The 16,570-nt window shown below is 40.1% G+C and overlaps 1 protein-coding gene across 1 annotated transcript in view; it reads left to right on the forward strand.

Moving 5' to 3' along the window:
• The window catches only part of LOC131263543 (CD63 antigen-like), a 41,444-nt gene extending 27,626 nt beyond the window's left edge, over positions 1-13,818 (forward strand). The window contains exons 2-6 of the mRNA XM_058265755.1: positions 6,310-6,398; positions 11,990-12,062; positions 12,145-12,260; positions 12,323-12,709; positions 13,168-13,818. Coding sequence (XP_058121738.1) covers positions 6,336-6,398; positions 11,990-12,062; positions 12,145-12,260; positions 12,323-12,709; positions 13,168-13,233 — 705 coding nt within the window. The 5' untranslated portion in view covers positions 6,310-6,335 and the 3' untranslated portion in view covers positions 13,234-13,818. The remainder of the gene's footprint in view (positions 1-6,309; positions 6,399-11,989; positions 12,063-12,144; positions 12,261-12,322; positions 12,710-13,167) is intronic.
• The last annotated feature ends 2,752 nt before the right edge of the window (positions 13,819-16,570 follow it).

Below are 16,570 nucleotides of genomic sequence, written 5' to 3' on the forward strand. Positions count from 1 at the left end.
GAAGCAGCGACCAATACAGGCAAGTAAATAGGAACTCTCGGCGAACGATCAAAGCACTCATAGACGTATACAAGGATACGTTCGGGTCGATGGTAGAAAATCCCTCCGGAAATAGGATGGGAATCAACCTGTGTGACAGACTATTCTCTTGTATTGGACGTACACTCACACGTCTAGTCAATCCCAACATTACGGCCCGCCAGACACCGGAAGTGGTAACACGTTGCGTCTCTTGGGGGATTGGAATTAGAAAACAGGTTTCAATCGAACGGATTCCGACCGGTTGGTTGACCGAAAGGGGATGCAGGCAACATAAGTGGCCGATACTTAACCGATATCTTCTACTTTGCGCGGCCCACTGCTTGCCGTGTTCCTCGGGTTCATCGAAGCACGGCAATTACAGTTCAACCGAAGGTTAATAGAATATTCATATGCACCATCGTCCAGGGTAGTCCTGTTTTCACTGCCGCTCAGGTTGGATTAGAGATGTAGACGGTTGACGATTTTTCCTAAAAATGAACGCCATTGGGGTCATTTCTTACAATGGGTATTTTCACGATTGTATAATACTTCGTATTATTGCAAATAAAGTTTAAACTATGTATATTGAGACTTCATAATTGGTTGGTTTTTGATGACGACATTCTGTTCAACTTGCTACGATTTGTGTTCCTCGAAGTAAAGTCCCACATTGAAAAAAAAAACGGCTCTGGAATGTGTCCATATTATTTAATATTAGGTGGTGCATGAATTTTCAAACTCTTTTTCCAGCTTTTCAATGCAAAAAGATATCCACGTGTTACAAGAAATCGTGCATGTAGCTCTACATTGTTCGGTATACGTACCACGACATTAAATACAAGCTTTAAATATTTTTTAAAATAATATAAGTATTTTCTTCCTTATGCAGTATAAAAATGATTGATTACTGGGCATGGCAGCGGACGAACCGACCACACATTGGACATTTTTTGGTATAAAACGTTTCACAGAGCCGCATTCCATGCTCGGTCTAGGAAAGTACGAGCTTCTTACAAAGCGGATCAAATTAAATAAAAATAAAGGGACCATGATTTCAGCTAAATGTATCACGTTATGTGAGGTAAGGGAACGTTGTGCCAGTCACAGCTTCCCTTGCTGCTCGTCTATGTTTTGTTTTGGTCTAATTTACTGACCGACTGGTGGTGTAAGGACTTTTATTCATTACAACAGGTTATTTGGATCAACTTCTGCAGGCTATTTGGAATAATCTACCGGTAATATTTGTTTGGGACACTTCAACATTTTTCCTCTTCATCTGTAAAGCATCTCCTTGTTAGCAGCATAGCATTCTGCTTTCACGTCTTTCATTTGGGATCCTCCACTTCATTGCGCCCCTTGATGGTCGATATTCAATATTTGTTCTTCTTTTTACTCTGGCAGAGAGTGTCATCCCTCAAGGGTGTACGAATCGGTTTTTACGCCAACGTAGAGTTCGGTACGTAGAGTTCGAACCGAAACTTTAGTATGGGCCTGGTCGAAAATAAGGTTATGAATTTGTTTCAGTCAGAGGGCTTCGCAGTAACACGCTCTTCCTCTGTTGATTCATCGACCCTAGAATAAGAGGACGCAAGCACAAGGAGCCGATTGTTTATTGAGAGGCTTTCGAAAACGGTTCTCTGGATCATTTTCTTTTGCGGCCTTCCTCTTCTCTCTATTATCCAGTAGCTGTCCTAGTAGATTTGGTTCCGGTCCCTGTTCTACAAAAAACAACGTCTCCCGTATCATTTTTCCTGGCTTTTTCAATTACTTCACGTTCTTTCATCGTTCTTGCTTGTTTATTCTATGAGCCTTTCACGAGCTGTGATACTGGCCCTCTTCACTCTCTCCTTCGTCCATAGCCTGGAAAACAGCCTGAGCAACACAAAATTTCAAGCTAGGAAAAAGCCCACTGGTTTCGAAGGATTTAAGGTAAAGTTTCTTGCGTAACGAAGAAAGTCTGCATAGTTGCCGTGTATGCATACCGAAGCGGTTACATTCTCTTTCCGTGTGGAAGATTTGCGTATTTCTTTTTGTTTTTTTTTCTGTATATTTTTTCTTCGACGGAAGAATTCAACTTCCAGTATGTGAAAAAGAAAAACTGACCATCCTACAAAAGTAAGTTATTAAAATTGACAGATAATCCATCGAGAAGGACAGACGTATATCCGACTCTGATCCTGTTGACGAAGACAATAGGTGGAATCGCATACGGATTTGTTTATTTAACCATGGTTTATTATATGATGTGTCTGGGCTAGTTGTTTAATAAACAAATCTTCCGCGCAAGATATTTTATTGTAAAATATCAATAGGGACGTCGATATTTTTGTGAAACTTGGCACAAGAATATACATTTTTAAAATTGAAGTGGATGAAAAAGCATTAATAAAAAAGTAAAAACACAAATAAATACCGGTTATGTCGCCGATGGGCAAACGAGTGTTTAAAGAACATTTGGCAATTTAACACCTAAGTTACTATGCATAGGATTAGTTATCGAGCATCTTTTTTATATTTATTAGCTTAACGAAAAACACATGAGTTTTTTTTTTGAACAGATTTGGTTGGATTACTTAACGAACCGAACCATATCCGGTTGTATGAACGAAGGCAAAAAATGGCGTATTCCTCCTTATTTTTATAATAATTGAGAGATACATGTATGTACGTTATATATTTTAGCATTTATTTATAATTTGAATGCAGTTTACAGTTGAGCCAAATGCCTTGCTTCGATACGAATCAGTCGTTATAATTTTCTACGATATGGAAATCCACTAGAATATTTTCTGTGGCTAGAATTAGTGGCAGAAGATTTACTTTGCATTAATTCCCGTTGTAAAATGTCCCACTTCTTGTGGGCCAATGCCTAATGTTTTTACGAATTACACTAGGTAAAAGATTTCACAGGTTTGTGTTTTCCTTATCGTGTTGTTATTGGTTCATCTGTAGTTAATAAAAATGTACCAATGCCAAGAAAAAAACTAGTAACAATTTTAATTAATAATGAAAAACAAAAAAAGGAGTTTTTTTTATTAAAAATTGTTTTGAAAACGTTCAATTCAAATTGTTTGTAATCAAATCGTCAAAGTAGGCTTTGTATCAAGGGCTTAATTTAAGCCATGGTTAAAATTAAACAAATTCGTATGCGATTCCACCTAATGTTATTAAGAAACGCAAAATCATACCTACGCGAAGCTAACATTTGTTGCTTTATTCTATAACTAGGATTTTTAGGCCAGGTACCTGGCCCGTCAGCAGTCCCTGGCATTGTAGCTTCCATGCCGTCCCTGTTACAGTTTCTAGGTCTTTCCGCAGAAGGTATATTGTGTTGACAATTACCGAGCGGTAAGTGGGTTCAAATACAAATACGAATTGCGGGATAAAAAATTACGAAATAATCTGACTCTCTCTCTGTTCGACCAGTGCCTGATCTTCACGCGCAAGATGTCTCCCTTTAATTGAAGCCCCCTTCGATATGTATGCGAAAGCACTGTTATATCGCAAAATGTAACCAAAAAACCAAACGCCTCTATCGAACAGCTCGGTTAGTAGGAGATTTTTCGAAGACAGGGACTTGAACCGAATTACAGCATATTGTACCAGTTTCTGTGCCACACAACACATGCAAAATCTGCGCAAATGTGTTTTCGGTCGTCCAGTGACAAATAGGTTTGCAAAAATTTGCGCAACTGGTATTGATTCCAAGCCGATGGAAAATAGTTGTTTGTGATGATGTTTAATGTTTGTTCAAAAGATTTCGGTGAACATACTCCTCCTCTCTGTAATTTTTTACAGTTAAACATTCAAATCAACACTGAATGCGCTTTCAATTGGATCGGCTCACGAATAGTAGCATCGATACGAAACGAAAAAAAAGTGACAGCAAAATCGACATTCGTGCGTGTATTTTAAATCTGTTACGTCTCGTGCAAATTAAGCATGAAACTCCTGCTACGCATGATAATCCACATTATTGAGATTTAAATTGGGCATTGTTTCGGCCAATAGCACAAATCAACTCAAACAGGAACAAAACAATTCAAAGAAGTCAAAAGCACTTACTCGCAGCCTGAGCTTACCGAACAGTCAATGTTGCCGGTGAACATCCTTCACTCTCCAGACCATACGTGCTGGAGCTATTCCCCTCGTTTCCGGTTTCTTCTTTCATTCGTTCGTACTGTAGAACCCTTCCATGTGTGTGATGATTCGCGAAAAGCGCAGTATCGGCTTGACGGCCAGCACACTCTTCCACTTGCTATCCCTCACCTTCTGTGTATCGCGGAAGCAACTATCCCCCATCTCTTGCGTAGTTCGTTTCGCGGAAGGTAAAGCTACCTGCTCGCACAGCTCAGACATACCGTCCTATGCCGCTCGCATTCTCGCTCTTTCTTCCTCTCTCCTCTCACTCTCTCTTTCTTTCTTTCTCGTTTTCTCCCCATCCCTCTCATTCTCACCCAATCCCTCTCTTTCTTTGTTCACCACTCTATGTCCATTACTTACCCAACTCTCACCTCTCACCTTCCACCACCCATTTCCAGCCACCCACCACCCCACCCCACCTCCCTCCTCCCACCACCCATCTACCACCACTGATGACCATCCACCCACCACCAACCGCCCACCAACCACCACCAACCGCCCACCAACCACCACGAACAGCCCACCAACCACCACGAACCGCCCATCTCCCATCTCCCATCTCCCATCTACTCTTTCTCACTTTGCCAACCACATCTTTCATCGCATTCACACTGTCTCTCTCTCTCTCATTATCTCTCTCTCTCTCTCTCTCTTTCTCTCCCTGGTTCTCTCTCTTTCTCTCTCTCTCTCTCTCGCTCTCTGGCTATATCTTTCCCTATCCCTATGCCTCACCTTGTCATACTTTCCATTTTTGTCTCTCTTTTTCCCACTATGACTGCCTCTATCTTTACTGTATGTCTCTCTCTTTCTCTCTCACTTTCTCGTTCTACCTTTCCCCATTTCTTTCTCTCACTCTTACACACACTAACAACACAAAATTCCAACAATTACGCACAGAAGGGTCGGTTTTGTTTAGCAAGCCCAGTTTTCTGATTTTGAATTAGTAGCGACATCGAATCAGACATCGATCGAATAAGGGTTACTTTTCGCGCGCGTGTTTGTTGGGCCATGGTCGACCCTCGGAAGGAAAATTATTATATAGGATGATAGTGATTTTATCCCGAGGTGGATGCTTCTTTACTTTTGCTAGAATAAAATAAAAACAGAAAGACTTTATTTACTAGTTATTTATTTTTAAATCGTCAATTACCTTCCGAAGAATTTTATACAATAAGAAATGGTAGATTGAGGGCACTGCTCGAAACTTTCGTTTCGAAACTTTAATGTGTACCACAGTTCAATGTTCAATCTGCATAATGATTTGCAACAGCAGAATGTTGATAAATGGGGGTACGATGTAACTCTGTCAACCTATGAAAAGGGTTCCCCGCCGCGTCTAAGTCCCAACGACTTATCATTGGCTTAGGTTAAAATGGGTTAAGAGTCAAATGAAACTGGGTGGATTCTTTCAATTTACGCGTAACAGTGAAGCGTGTCCAAGCGTTACCCTTTGGTTTTACAAAAACCACTTAAGCGATCTGCGATTCAGTCTGGTCTGCAGTCTAGTGGAAGAGAGAAGTTTTAAAATCCTACCAAAGATGAATACAACAACCTAGGCTAATAGTTTTGTACCGAATTAGAAAAGGTTTCTTTTATCTCCCTATTAACGGGTACATTGTTGGCAAACATGATATTTTTCATGAAACTCAAATTGTTTAAAACTCAGAAAAGAAATGTTGATTTTCAGTTCACACGACGTGAGTGTACTTCCACAAAGACTCTTATATTACCATACTGGCTGACCTCAGCATGGAAAATTGAAGAATCGTAACCACTGACGATAATATTTCACTTTTTCAATAAACCAGAATAAAAACTTTCTCAATTTAATTCTTCTATCCCGCAGCGTTCAGTCTGCCATTGTGTGGAGGAAAAAGCCATAGTCGTTCGGTCCTTTTTCCCGGAAGAAAACTTGGACCATTCAAAATCGTTTTGAAAAGAACTTTACCAGTTTGGGCTTTTGATTTTTGTTGTGGTTTGATTGTTTGTTGAAATCAATCGATGGAAACGCGATTATTTCTTACATGAACAACATAACATGATCGTTCTTGCTAAACTGAATAGCGATCCTGTCAATAGACCCTTTTATTTATTTATTATTACTCTCGTGCATTTACAGTAATTCATATTTTATTTTCTTTGCAGATAGAGCGATTTCCAAAGTGCTGAAAATGGCTTCGTTAGGAATATCGTGTGTGCGCTATTTGGTGTTTTTCTTCAATTTCCTGTTTGCGGTAAGTCCTTTCCTTCGAACTGTTCACAGAGAATTCTAAAATACAAGTGATTGGCGGTCGTGAGAGCATGAAAATTGTGATGCTGGTAATGATGTAACCAGTATCTGTAGCAAACGGAAAATATTTCGATGTGTCCTGCAGGCACCTGCGACACCCACCAAAGCAGGGAAGAAGGTTGTATGCATTGTGGCAGAGGAAAGTTTCCGAACAAGTTTAGTTGTACATGTCTCGGTTCTCCCTGGGTCCCTGTGGTTTCCCCTCAACCATGGCTCGGAAATCATTAAAACAGTCGCCACGGTACCTACTCCACGAAACCGCGTCCAATGGACCCGTTTCCCACAGAGTTTGGTCAGAGAAGAGGATGGGTAACGAGTCGGCTGCATCTGAATCAATTACGGTAATGGAAGGAAAATGAGAAGTGCAACGATGTCGGAAATCCAACCGAACTTGCGTGCATCGTTGCAACTGAAGTGCTCCACCCAAGTTTCACTTTTAAAGGGAGTAGCTTAACCGTTGATGGTATCATTTCGGCGAATGTAAAATACTAGTCCTGACAAAGGTAGGGCGTTTTGGTTGGAATACGTTTGTAAGTTGCATTCGTTAGGGGCTTATGTTACTGAAGATGTATGATTTTTTGGCAAAATACTATATTTCAATAAAAACAAGATGTCGCTTTATTTAACATTGTTGATAAATTTAACTCTCATCGTACCTGAATTTCAATCGTATTATAGAATATCGTTTTGTTCCATACAAAAACATTTAGGAGTTTATTTAATCATGGAAAACCTTGCTAAGTATTGTATTCCGCAGTCCTTTCGCCCCAATTATTATTAACATTATTCAGTCTCATTGCTATAAGTTCATTGTCGCTTTAAAGATTGTGTTAAACTGCGAAAGTACCATAGACGATTGAGAGATTTAACGAAATTCAAAAACAGAAACGATTTGTTTAAGATCCAGGAAAAGGATCCCCATAAACAAAAAAAGAAAAACTCCGTAGCGATGGAAAAAGTGGAATAAATTGGTAAGTCGGAAATTATCCGCTTTTAGGCCATTCTCTGTGGCTAGCGAGAATGTAGAAATCATAATCAATGAAATACACGTTTCTCGAAAGGGAAAAGGCTGCTAAATAAAAAATCAAACAGCTGGACAGACACCATCACCTTTTCCGTACATTCACAGATTCAGATTGCTGTACTTTGTCGTTTTGGCATTTCCAGATCATTTTAACAGTTAATATAGCTCGAATGCAAGCACTCTTTTAATATGTAAAGTTTACATATTAAAAGAGTGCTTGCATTGTAAACATTAAATAAACTTTAAAAAGATGTTTTTATTTCTTGCCAGTCTGTTTTTTCTTTTCAAAAATCTTTGGGTCGATTATACAGAACAATTCGAGCGGGCTGGATAAAATTTGCTGGCGGGCCTGACTTTGTCGACCCATGTTCTAAGGAATCGGTTTTACCGGAGCATGTTAAGTAAATTGTAGGGTCTGAATTATGTTATCACTAAATTATGCATAGTTATCTTATCATGCAATCAAACCCCAAAAATATGAATCGATCTACGAAGTCAAGCAACCCGAGATGGAAATCCTAAAATGTCTATTAAATTTAATTTCATACAGGACGGTTCATACCATAAATCATGCCACGCCGTGTGCCCGAGCTTTTCATCTAAGCTGAACTCCGACGGAAAAGCCTTCTTCAAACCATATGCTTTAGGAGTCCCAGTTCAGGGACAGTCGCACTTTCACTTCTCCCTACGCCTCCTTACGCAAACCCACAAACTACACGAGTTTTTGATAAATGGCAGCGAGAAATTTGCATTACGAAAACAACTGAAATAAATTTCCAACCAAATGGAAGCTGATGTTCCACAGAGAGCAATGTTTAGTGTTTGTTGCTGCCAAGTCCTCGGAAAATTATTCACGCACGTATGGGTGTAGCACCTACGTACCTCCCTTGTGAAATATTATGCCGCCGAATGTCACAACGATAACAGGGTAAAGTTTAAATTAATTAAAATGTTAATTCGCGTGGACCAAAAGCTTGATCTGACATTAAAGTCAATGTCAGAGTGAGATGTACGATGCTCCACCATGCTAAGTAAATATGTTCAACACGAATTTTGGGACGATATTCCGGTTAGGAGAAGGGAGTGATAGGTGAAAGGGGATATGTAAAGCCAAGGAAAATAATTTTCAAATATCGATCAATTTTATCGTTGCAGCAAGTAGCTTGACGTACGTGTTGAATGGGTGTATGATGTGTATTAATTTTGGTTAGAAAAGTTATCTTCACACCCACCAAATTTCAACCAAAATTTCAAACTGTGGATTGTTTTTTGTTGAAGCCGCCGTCAGAACACTGGTCACTCTATGTGTACATCATGTTCCGTGGCATGCATTTGCATTCTAATGTGTTTCTGCCCACCCAGAGAACGTATCTTCAGTGCATCGTCAGTGAATGACACCGAGGTAGATAGAATTACTCAAATCAGTCAACCCATCATGACACAACGTGTGTTGAACGCTGTAGGTCGCGTGCACACAATCTCGGGGACAAAGAACTCATCAACTGGACGCCACTGGATGGCCGACAGTTATGGTATACGAACGATTCCCCCCCGGAGAAGAAGGGCAATACGCAAATAGGCATATCACAAGAGTGAATATGTTCGTGAATAATGTTAAATTGCTTAATGGAATAGATACACATTTAAATAAGGTAAAGCGCAAATAGGGTTGGTCCGTGTGGGTAGTTAAACCGAGCTTTAACACTCCTTTACAAATGTAGGTTGTAACTCTAACTGTAAGTTTGTATATCACTCATGTTTTATTCAAAAGTTCTACTCTATGCCCTCTCTTCTTTTTGGTAGAATTTTGTGCATTTTTTACAATTCGATTAGTTAACATAGTTTCTTTAAAATTGTTCTGTTTGTTCTCTGATCGATTTCTTGTACATCATTTTTGCATTATTTCGCAACACTGCATTCCGTGGCGCAATTAGATCACGTTGGTGCATGTCTATCAGAAATGTGTGTCAAAAGTACATGCACCTTCAATCCATTGAAATGTCCAAATGAAATGAAAAGCCAATTTGATACCTTGCTGACATTATCTGCGCCGCCATCGTGTTCAACTTGTTGCAAGAACGTTGATTAGCCGCAACACTACAAAGAAAATACAAACTCTTTGCAATGACGTAGTGTTCCTTATCTTGTTTTATGATGCATCGCATGTTGACAGGAAATGGTGGCTTCTTCATTTTTGATGCGCTTCTTAGGAGGCAAATTCTTATCTGTAGACATGCTGACGATGTAACTGAACGTGTACAATAAAAATAGCAAAACCTGTATCATTTTTGCCTTCCACTCGGTACAACAAGTATTTTCTGATGGAAAAAATCGTCAATTTCTTTTGCTTTAAATAAACTATTTAATAATGTATTTTTTATGGAAACTTCCATCCATTACATCGATTAGGGCTCGCCTCTGTGCAGCTCCCTCCCATTTCCATTCCCCCGAAGGGCCATCACAGTGCAATCACCCGAAGCAGTGTCTCGGGTTCTTCGGCTGACAGCTGATCATTTTCTCATTATGAAATATTGATTAATTGTGGCTAGTAAATTACTTTTTTCACCACCAGACGGAGGGTGTCGACGTTCGAGGTTTCTTTCCTACCTTGTTGTTGTTGACGTCGAGCTCTGCTGTTTTTCCTGTGTCAAATTTATGGAGTGAGCCAGTCGTCTGTTAAAGTTGCAACTGATAGGACCGGGTTCTTTTGGTTGGAGTGTGTAGCGCCAGTGACAGCTGTGCAATATTGATCTCCAATTCTCTTACGTTACGTACCCGACAACGGCACTGGCACGGTGTAAAGCGCATCTTGCCTCCCGAGACTCATATCCTGGGACTCATCTTATCGCAAAGGGTGTCTCTGTTCCGTTGGCTCGTTGGCAAGCTTTACTTGCAGCGATTTACTTTGCCACCTCTTGCAGTCAATTTAATCCCGCCGGAGAATTTGTTCCGACAAGCACCAGGCGTCTCCATTGCACTCGAACGTCGAAGAAGACTTACAAAGGACAATGTTGTGAAGAAGATACAATCTGTGAAGCATGAGAAGGCTTTTGTGAGTTGCGTGTTGTACAGGGCAGCGCCCAATGCGGCGTGCACAATGTGACAGTTTTGCCCCATATTACTGTCAGTTTGGAAGAGATTATATCTTTTGCGGTGCACGTGGTTGTTTCAGGTTCCAAAACACCCGCCTGGGCCGAGAGTCCTGCGATGGTTAAACACACATAGGCAGAGGATTATGTAAACTCATCATTGCATAGATCTGATTTGTTGAGTAGGTATGAACTCAACGTGAAGATGCTGTTTCAAGATCTACAACGTACATGTTAAAAAATTTATGGAGCATTCTGAAATCTCTGAAATGCCAAAAAAGCGAAAACTTTGTAATATTTACATTACACCGGACCCTCCCCTGTACGAGAGGATCTACCTACGTACACATAGGGAAAAAAGTCTCGTAAGTCCTTAACGGACTTTTGCGATAAAAGTGGTGATAAGAGAGAAAGAATTGAAGGTAGGAACAGGGATGATGTTAAATGCAGATATCTTTTATCAAATCAAAGAAATTTGATGTATTCACACTTACTTACCATACCAGCGATTCAGTTTTACACAAATTCGGACTTAAAGTTTTAATATCTGATATCTAATGATCTTTCAAAAAATCAAAAGTATTCTTTCTAAATTTTGTGCATAATTAAACATTATGAAACTACCCCATTTCTAAGAAACAAAATACTTCATTATACACAATGCCTCACAGTCTCCATGTACATCCTTTTCTATTCCGATAAAACCATAATACGTCGCCACACGTTCTCAATCAATCAATTTATGTTTTCCTTTCGAGACCTGAATAGAAGCAGAGCGTACCGACGAAGTGTGACAGATGTTTATTTATCGTCCACGGAGCTAAGTTGTGTACTTCCCAAGGCTATGTGGGAGGCCTGTGGAATTTCAATTTTCCAGATATGTTTTGCCAATGGCAAAAGTTGGTAATTATGATTAAGTGCAAGCCACTCGTTGTGCTTATACTTGAGGCGAATGTCTCCCAAAATGATTGTAAAAAACGGCATTGGCTTTTTAATTGAAACGCGTTGTACAGTATTCAAAACTTTATGATGTAGATGTTCTGGATGACTGTACCGTTTAAATTTTTCAATCTAAATATTAAACTTTTAAATGAATTATCTTCCTAATTCGGGTTATTCCACTCACGGTCAATCATGCAATGCGCTTCTCGTTAAAGGTAAATTGTTTACTCTACTCTCTGTTCCATTCTTCTCCCTTGTAAAAAGGAAACTAGTACAAATTCATTTGCGCTGAGCGAGTCCATCAATTTCTGCATCGATTTGCAATTAATTTCACTTGGGACGCCCGTTCGCCATGTTTGCATTGACCGTCCCCGATCGTTTGTGGTGGTCCATCACGATGATTGATTTTTCTTTTTGTCTTTCGTCCTAAGTATCTAATCCACTCCTCGTAAATCGTTTCCTTTTGTTTCGCTTTTCCAGATCTCCGGCCTAGTCGTGATTGTTACGGGAGCCATCATTCAATCAAACTACTATCATTACTCGAACTTTGTCGGTAAATATTGAACCAACAAGACGGCGTTTTTTATATTTTTCGAACATTTTCTTCATTAATGCATTTTTGACTCTATTTTCAGGTGATAACTTCTGGACTGCCCCGATAGTGCTGATCGTGATCGGTTCCATCATCTTCGTGGTGGCATGTTTCGGATGTTGCGGTGCGGCAAAGGAAAGCCCATGCATGATCATCACGGTATATGCATTCGGTGTACTCGATTCTTTGCAGCTATCTAACATTGATTGGTGCATTTGCAGTTCTCCATCCTCCTGGGTCTGGTGTTTCTGGCTGAGATCGGCATCGGTATTGCCGGATACTACAAGCACGAGGAGCTGGGAGGAATTTTGGAGAAGGGCTTCAACAAGACGCTGGACAGCTACGCCACGGACAAGGGCGCCCAAGAGGCGTGGAATCTGGTGCAGTCGGAGATGATGTGCTGCGGTATCATGGGCCCAGAGGACTGGGAGCCAATCTATAAGAACGACACCGTGCCGCGCGCCTGCTGCCATCGGATGCCGGTCGGTGTGAACAAGTGCACCCGCGAGTACGCGTCGACCGAGGGCTGCTTCTCAAAGCTGTCCAGCTACCTCGGCGCAAAGTCGCTCATCCTGGCCGGCATCGGCATCGGATTGGCTATCGTACAGGTAATAGCAACTAAATGAAAGCCGAAATCTTGTTACACTCAACGATGGTTTTGGGTCGGATTAAATCAATCGACAAAACAGAGCAAAATTGAATGAAAAAGATTCCCTCCGCCCAAAAACAACATAAAAACCCAGAAAAAAACTTCGTGAGGCTAATGCAAATTTTCATCGGCAGAAAGGATAAAGTTGTTCAGGCCGACGTTCAACTTTTCGGTCGCATATTCTAGACCGTTGCGTATTTTACAGTGATGTCGAATGTATGAATATGCTAATAAGAAGGATTTTAGTCATCCGTCCATTGGTATGCTACATTCGCTATACACCCGTGCTTTTCAAACAGGATGAAATGTTCCGGCATACACAAGCTCACTGCTGAATAGCCTCATATTGCATTTCAGTTGAATTAGAAGCTGTTTCACACGCCTTTTCCAACACCTTTTCTTCTCTATTTCTTACAGTTGATTGCAGTCCTGCTAGCTTGCTGCCTGTACAGTTCCTTCCGGCGCCAATACGAAACGGTCTAAATGGATGCCAAGGTATCTACAGAATTGCGAATGGAGTTGGCTCTGACCAATATTCATTCAGTCAACGATAGCATTCGCGACAGATGAAACAATGATTCGGGTGTATATATAATATGCCTCGAATTATCATTTCGTCAACACCAACCTCGACCACATGTTCGCGTTTTGGACGGCACGCTCGGCTCCGAAGCGGAGTTGACGGAGATGTGTTTCCGCCGCACGGTAGAAGAGATCATACTCGAAGGCCCACTCGTATGCCGCTCGTTCCTGTACCACAAACGCAAGATGGTCCACCCCGTCATGCTGACTGTGGCTCAAAGCATGGACCGCAGGCGAAAAGACCTCGAGCAGCGTGTGAAGCACGAGCTGAATGGTGGTAGAGGAGAGTTGGTTCAGAAGACAGCAGGATCCTCGGAGTTATCGAGCTCCCGGGGCGGGAAAGGGAAAGCAAAGAATAAGCTTAATTTTGCAACCATTTGCAAAACGTAGGGTTACTAACTCGGATCAAATATATGTTGTTCCATTTTTTAGCTTCTTTCTGCCCTTTTTTAAATGTCCCCTATTTCCCAGATAGCAGTATGTTTGTGATATAATGTGTTCATTACAAATAAACATTCAAATGAAATGTAGAAAACGTGTCTTGTTTGATTGTTTTGGCGACGTTACATTAAAGATCTGTTGTTTGGCACAGATTCTGAAAGCAGTAGTACAACTGGAAAGAATTTTTTTTTCAAATTTTATAAATTTTTTGTCGACCTTCCCGAATTTGTGGCGTAGCAGCATGTGAAGAAAATGATAGATCACAATTGTTTGTAATCGCACAGAGTGAGTATTTTAAGTATGCAGTTGAATTTCAAGCTCACTGATTTCAGTAAATAAATAAAGTTCCATTGATATAGGGGTAAAGTGCCAGTTTTGGCCAACTTAGCGTAGGGTCCCCACAAAAGTTTATTTGATGTTTGGTAAAATCCCAAATAAGGCCCCACGTTTGCGTCTGAAAGTTATGCAATAGGTGACACATTAATTCAGTTTGAATATTTGAACCGTTGAATTTCCGTTAGCACAATGGGGAACTTGTATGGAACAAGCGGACATTACTTGTTTCAAGGAGAATCGGTGGAAATTTTTGGATGTTTTGTTGTTATTTGCACGTCTCTTACTCAAAACCAACATTGTAGCTATTCTACGAGCTTTTAACTTCTATAAATAGTGAATTATTTAATTTTTTATCATATTTTAGCGCCTGAAGGTATGCAATGTACAGCACACACGGTTTTGTAACAAACATATCTGTGATTTGCATTTGTATAATCACCTGTTACTTGCTAAAAATTTTATGAAATCAGATTACTCATGTGGGTAAAAGAGTAAATGAGGCCCCGGCCGCCATGTTTTCGATCGTGGCTACACCTCTTGTGGACGTTTAAACTGAATGTATGCAATTGGTGATACATTAATGCGTTAAATTCAACCTACGAGTATTTGAACCGTAGTGTGTACCGTTAATTTCGGCTACGCAATCAACCTAGGGGTGCGGTATGAGGGGGGCCTTATTTCTCAAAACTATAACAAACTCTCTTTTTCGGTAGACCTAGCGCAGTCCGCTCGCTTCGCTCGCTGCGGGCGCGCCGCCGTTTCCAAATCATTTCTTCGGCTAAACTCATTGTTTCATGCTGTCCAGCAAGTGGTATAGTTTACTTATTAGTAACTTAACATGTAAAAGTATATTAACCCGCATTCAACCTCCACTGCGTTATTAGTTTAAACCGTTATGGTCTTTTAAGCGAATCGTTAGCGTTCAAAAATTCGAAACGAATGCATGTGTCGCGCTTTGCATAGCTTCTGGCGCTAAATGTGAACCAGTAGGAAGAGGAGAATCTAGCCCGGGGCCTCATTTACTCTTTTACCTAAAAGTATATTAACCCGCATTCAACCTCCACTGCGTGATTAGTTTAAACCGTTATGGTCTTTAAAGCGAACCGTTGGCGTTCAAAAATTCGAAACGAATGCATGTGTCGCGCTTTGCATAGCTTCAGGCGCTAAATGTGAACCAGTAGGAAGAGGAGAATCTAGCCCGGGGCCTCATTTACTCCTTTACCGAAAATTTTATTTTTGAATACGAATACATAAAAATTAACATTCCATTGGATGTGTGAAAGTTATGCATTAACATTGGGTAGAATTGTTCAGCCTTAAGAAATAAATGTCAAAATGACTGGTCCGGTAGATCTAGTGTTAAACCAAAACATATTCTATTCACTATTACGTTCAACAATATAAGAAAAAGCGAAGAAAGTGCTGGTCTGAAAACTACACTGTCGTGCTTTCTTTTTGCGCCATTTTCCTTTTCAATTCAATCACTTCTCGCAACCTGTTATTGGTCTTTTTCTAAACTATTTAGCACACTTCTTCTGAACTGTGATTGTTCAATTCCGTTGAATTATGGGGCTCTTCTGAAGTTTGCAATCATCCTTCAAGGACTTCTGTGTTATTCTTGGCATTGACTCAACATTTTCAATAATATCATCATCAGAGCTGTTGCTGTTATCTTTTAAAACATCCGTTTTGTTTAACTTAGAGTGCATCCATGCTACAGTAGTTCGATCAAATTTAGTGGTAACTTGGTAAACTTACACTAAAAGCTGTTTTCGTTTTAACGAGTATCGATCGGATGGAATTAGTTAGTGCTTGCTGATAAAGTCTGTAGATTGCATCCGACGCTGCTTCAAATTTTTGCAGAACAAAATTCATTGCACCTTGACATTGTCGTTAACTGATTCGTCAAACACGATGAGATCAACAATATCTTGATAGTTCCATAGTTACTGTCGACTCGAATACCAAAGTTACTGTCCGCCAAAAGAATTACAAACACACTGAGAAGAACAAAAGATATCACTCTGTTGACAGATGTGATAAACGACTAATATGCGTGTTTTTCATAGTAAGATGAAGAACTTATCTGTTTAGATCATGATTGTTTTCAAATCGTTTTCATTGTTTTTCCATAGAGACCAGGAACGTTTTTATAGTTTTTTTTTTAAATTACGGTTGGGGTTGATCTGGGTACATGCCGGCAGTGAAACTTTGTTAAATACTCAAAATTAGTTAAGTTTTGTTTCTCAACACTAATTAGACCAGAACACATCGAAACATTGTTTTGCTGCATTACAAAAGTTGAAAAAGCGTATGTTTTCCATAATGCCACACAGTTTTCCTTGGCAAAAGTGAGTAAAACATGGTAAATGTGCATATTGAATATTTTTTTATGAAAGCTGAATAGATTACTTTTCCAACGATGTATAATACATTTAGATCATAGTTTAAATACTGCTAA

Source organism: Anopheles coustani, chromosome 2 (genome assembly GCF_943734705.1).
Source record: "Anopheles coustani chromosome 2, idAnoCousDA_361_x.2, whole genome shotgun sequence".
Taxonomy (NCBI): domain Eukaryota; kingdom Metazoa; phylum Arthropoda; class Insecta; order Diptera; family Culicidae; genus Anopheles; species Anopheles coustani.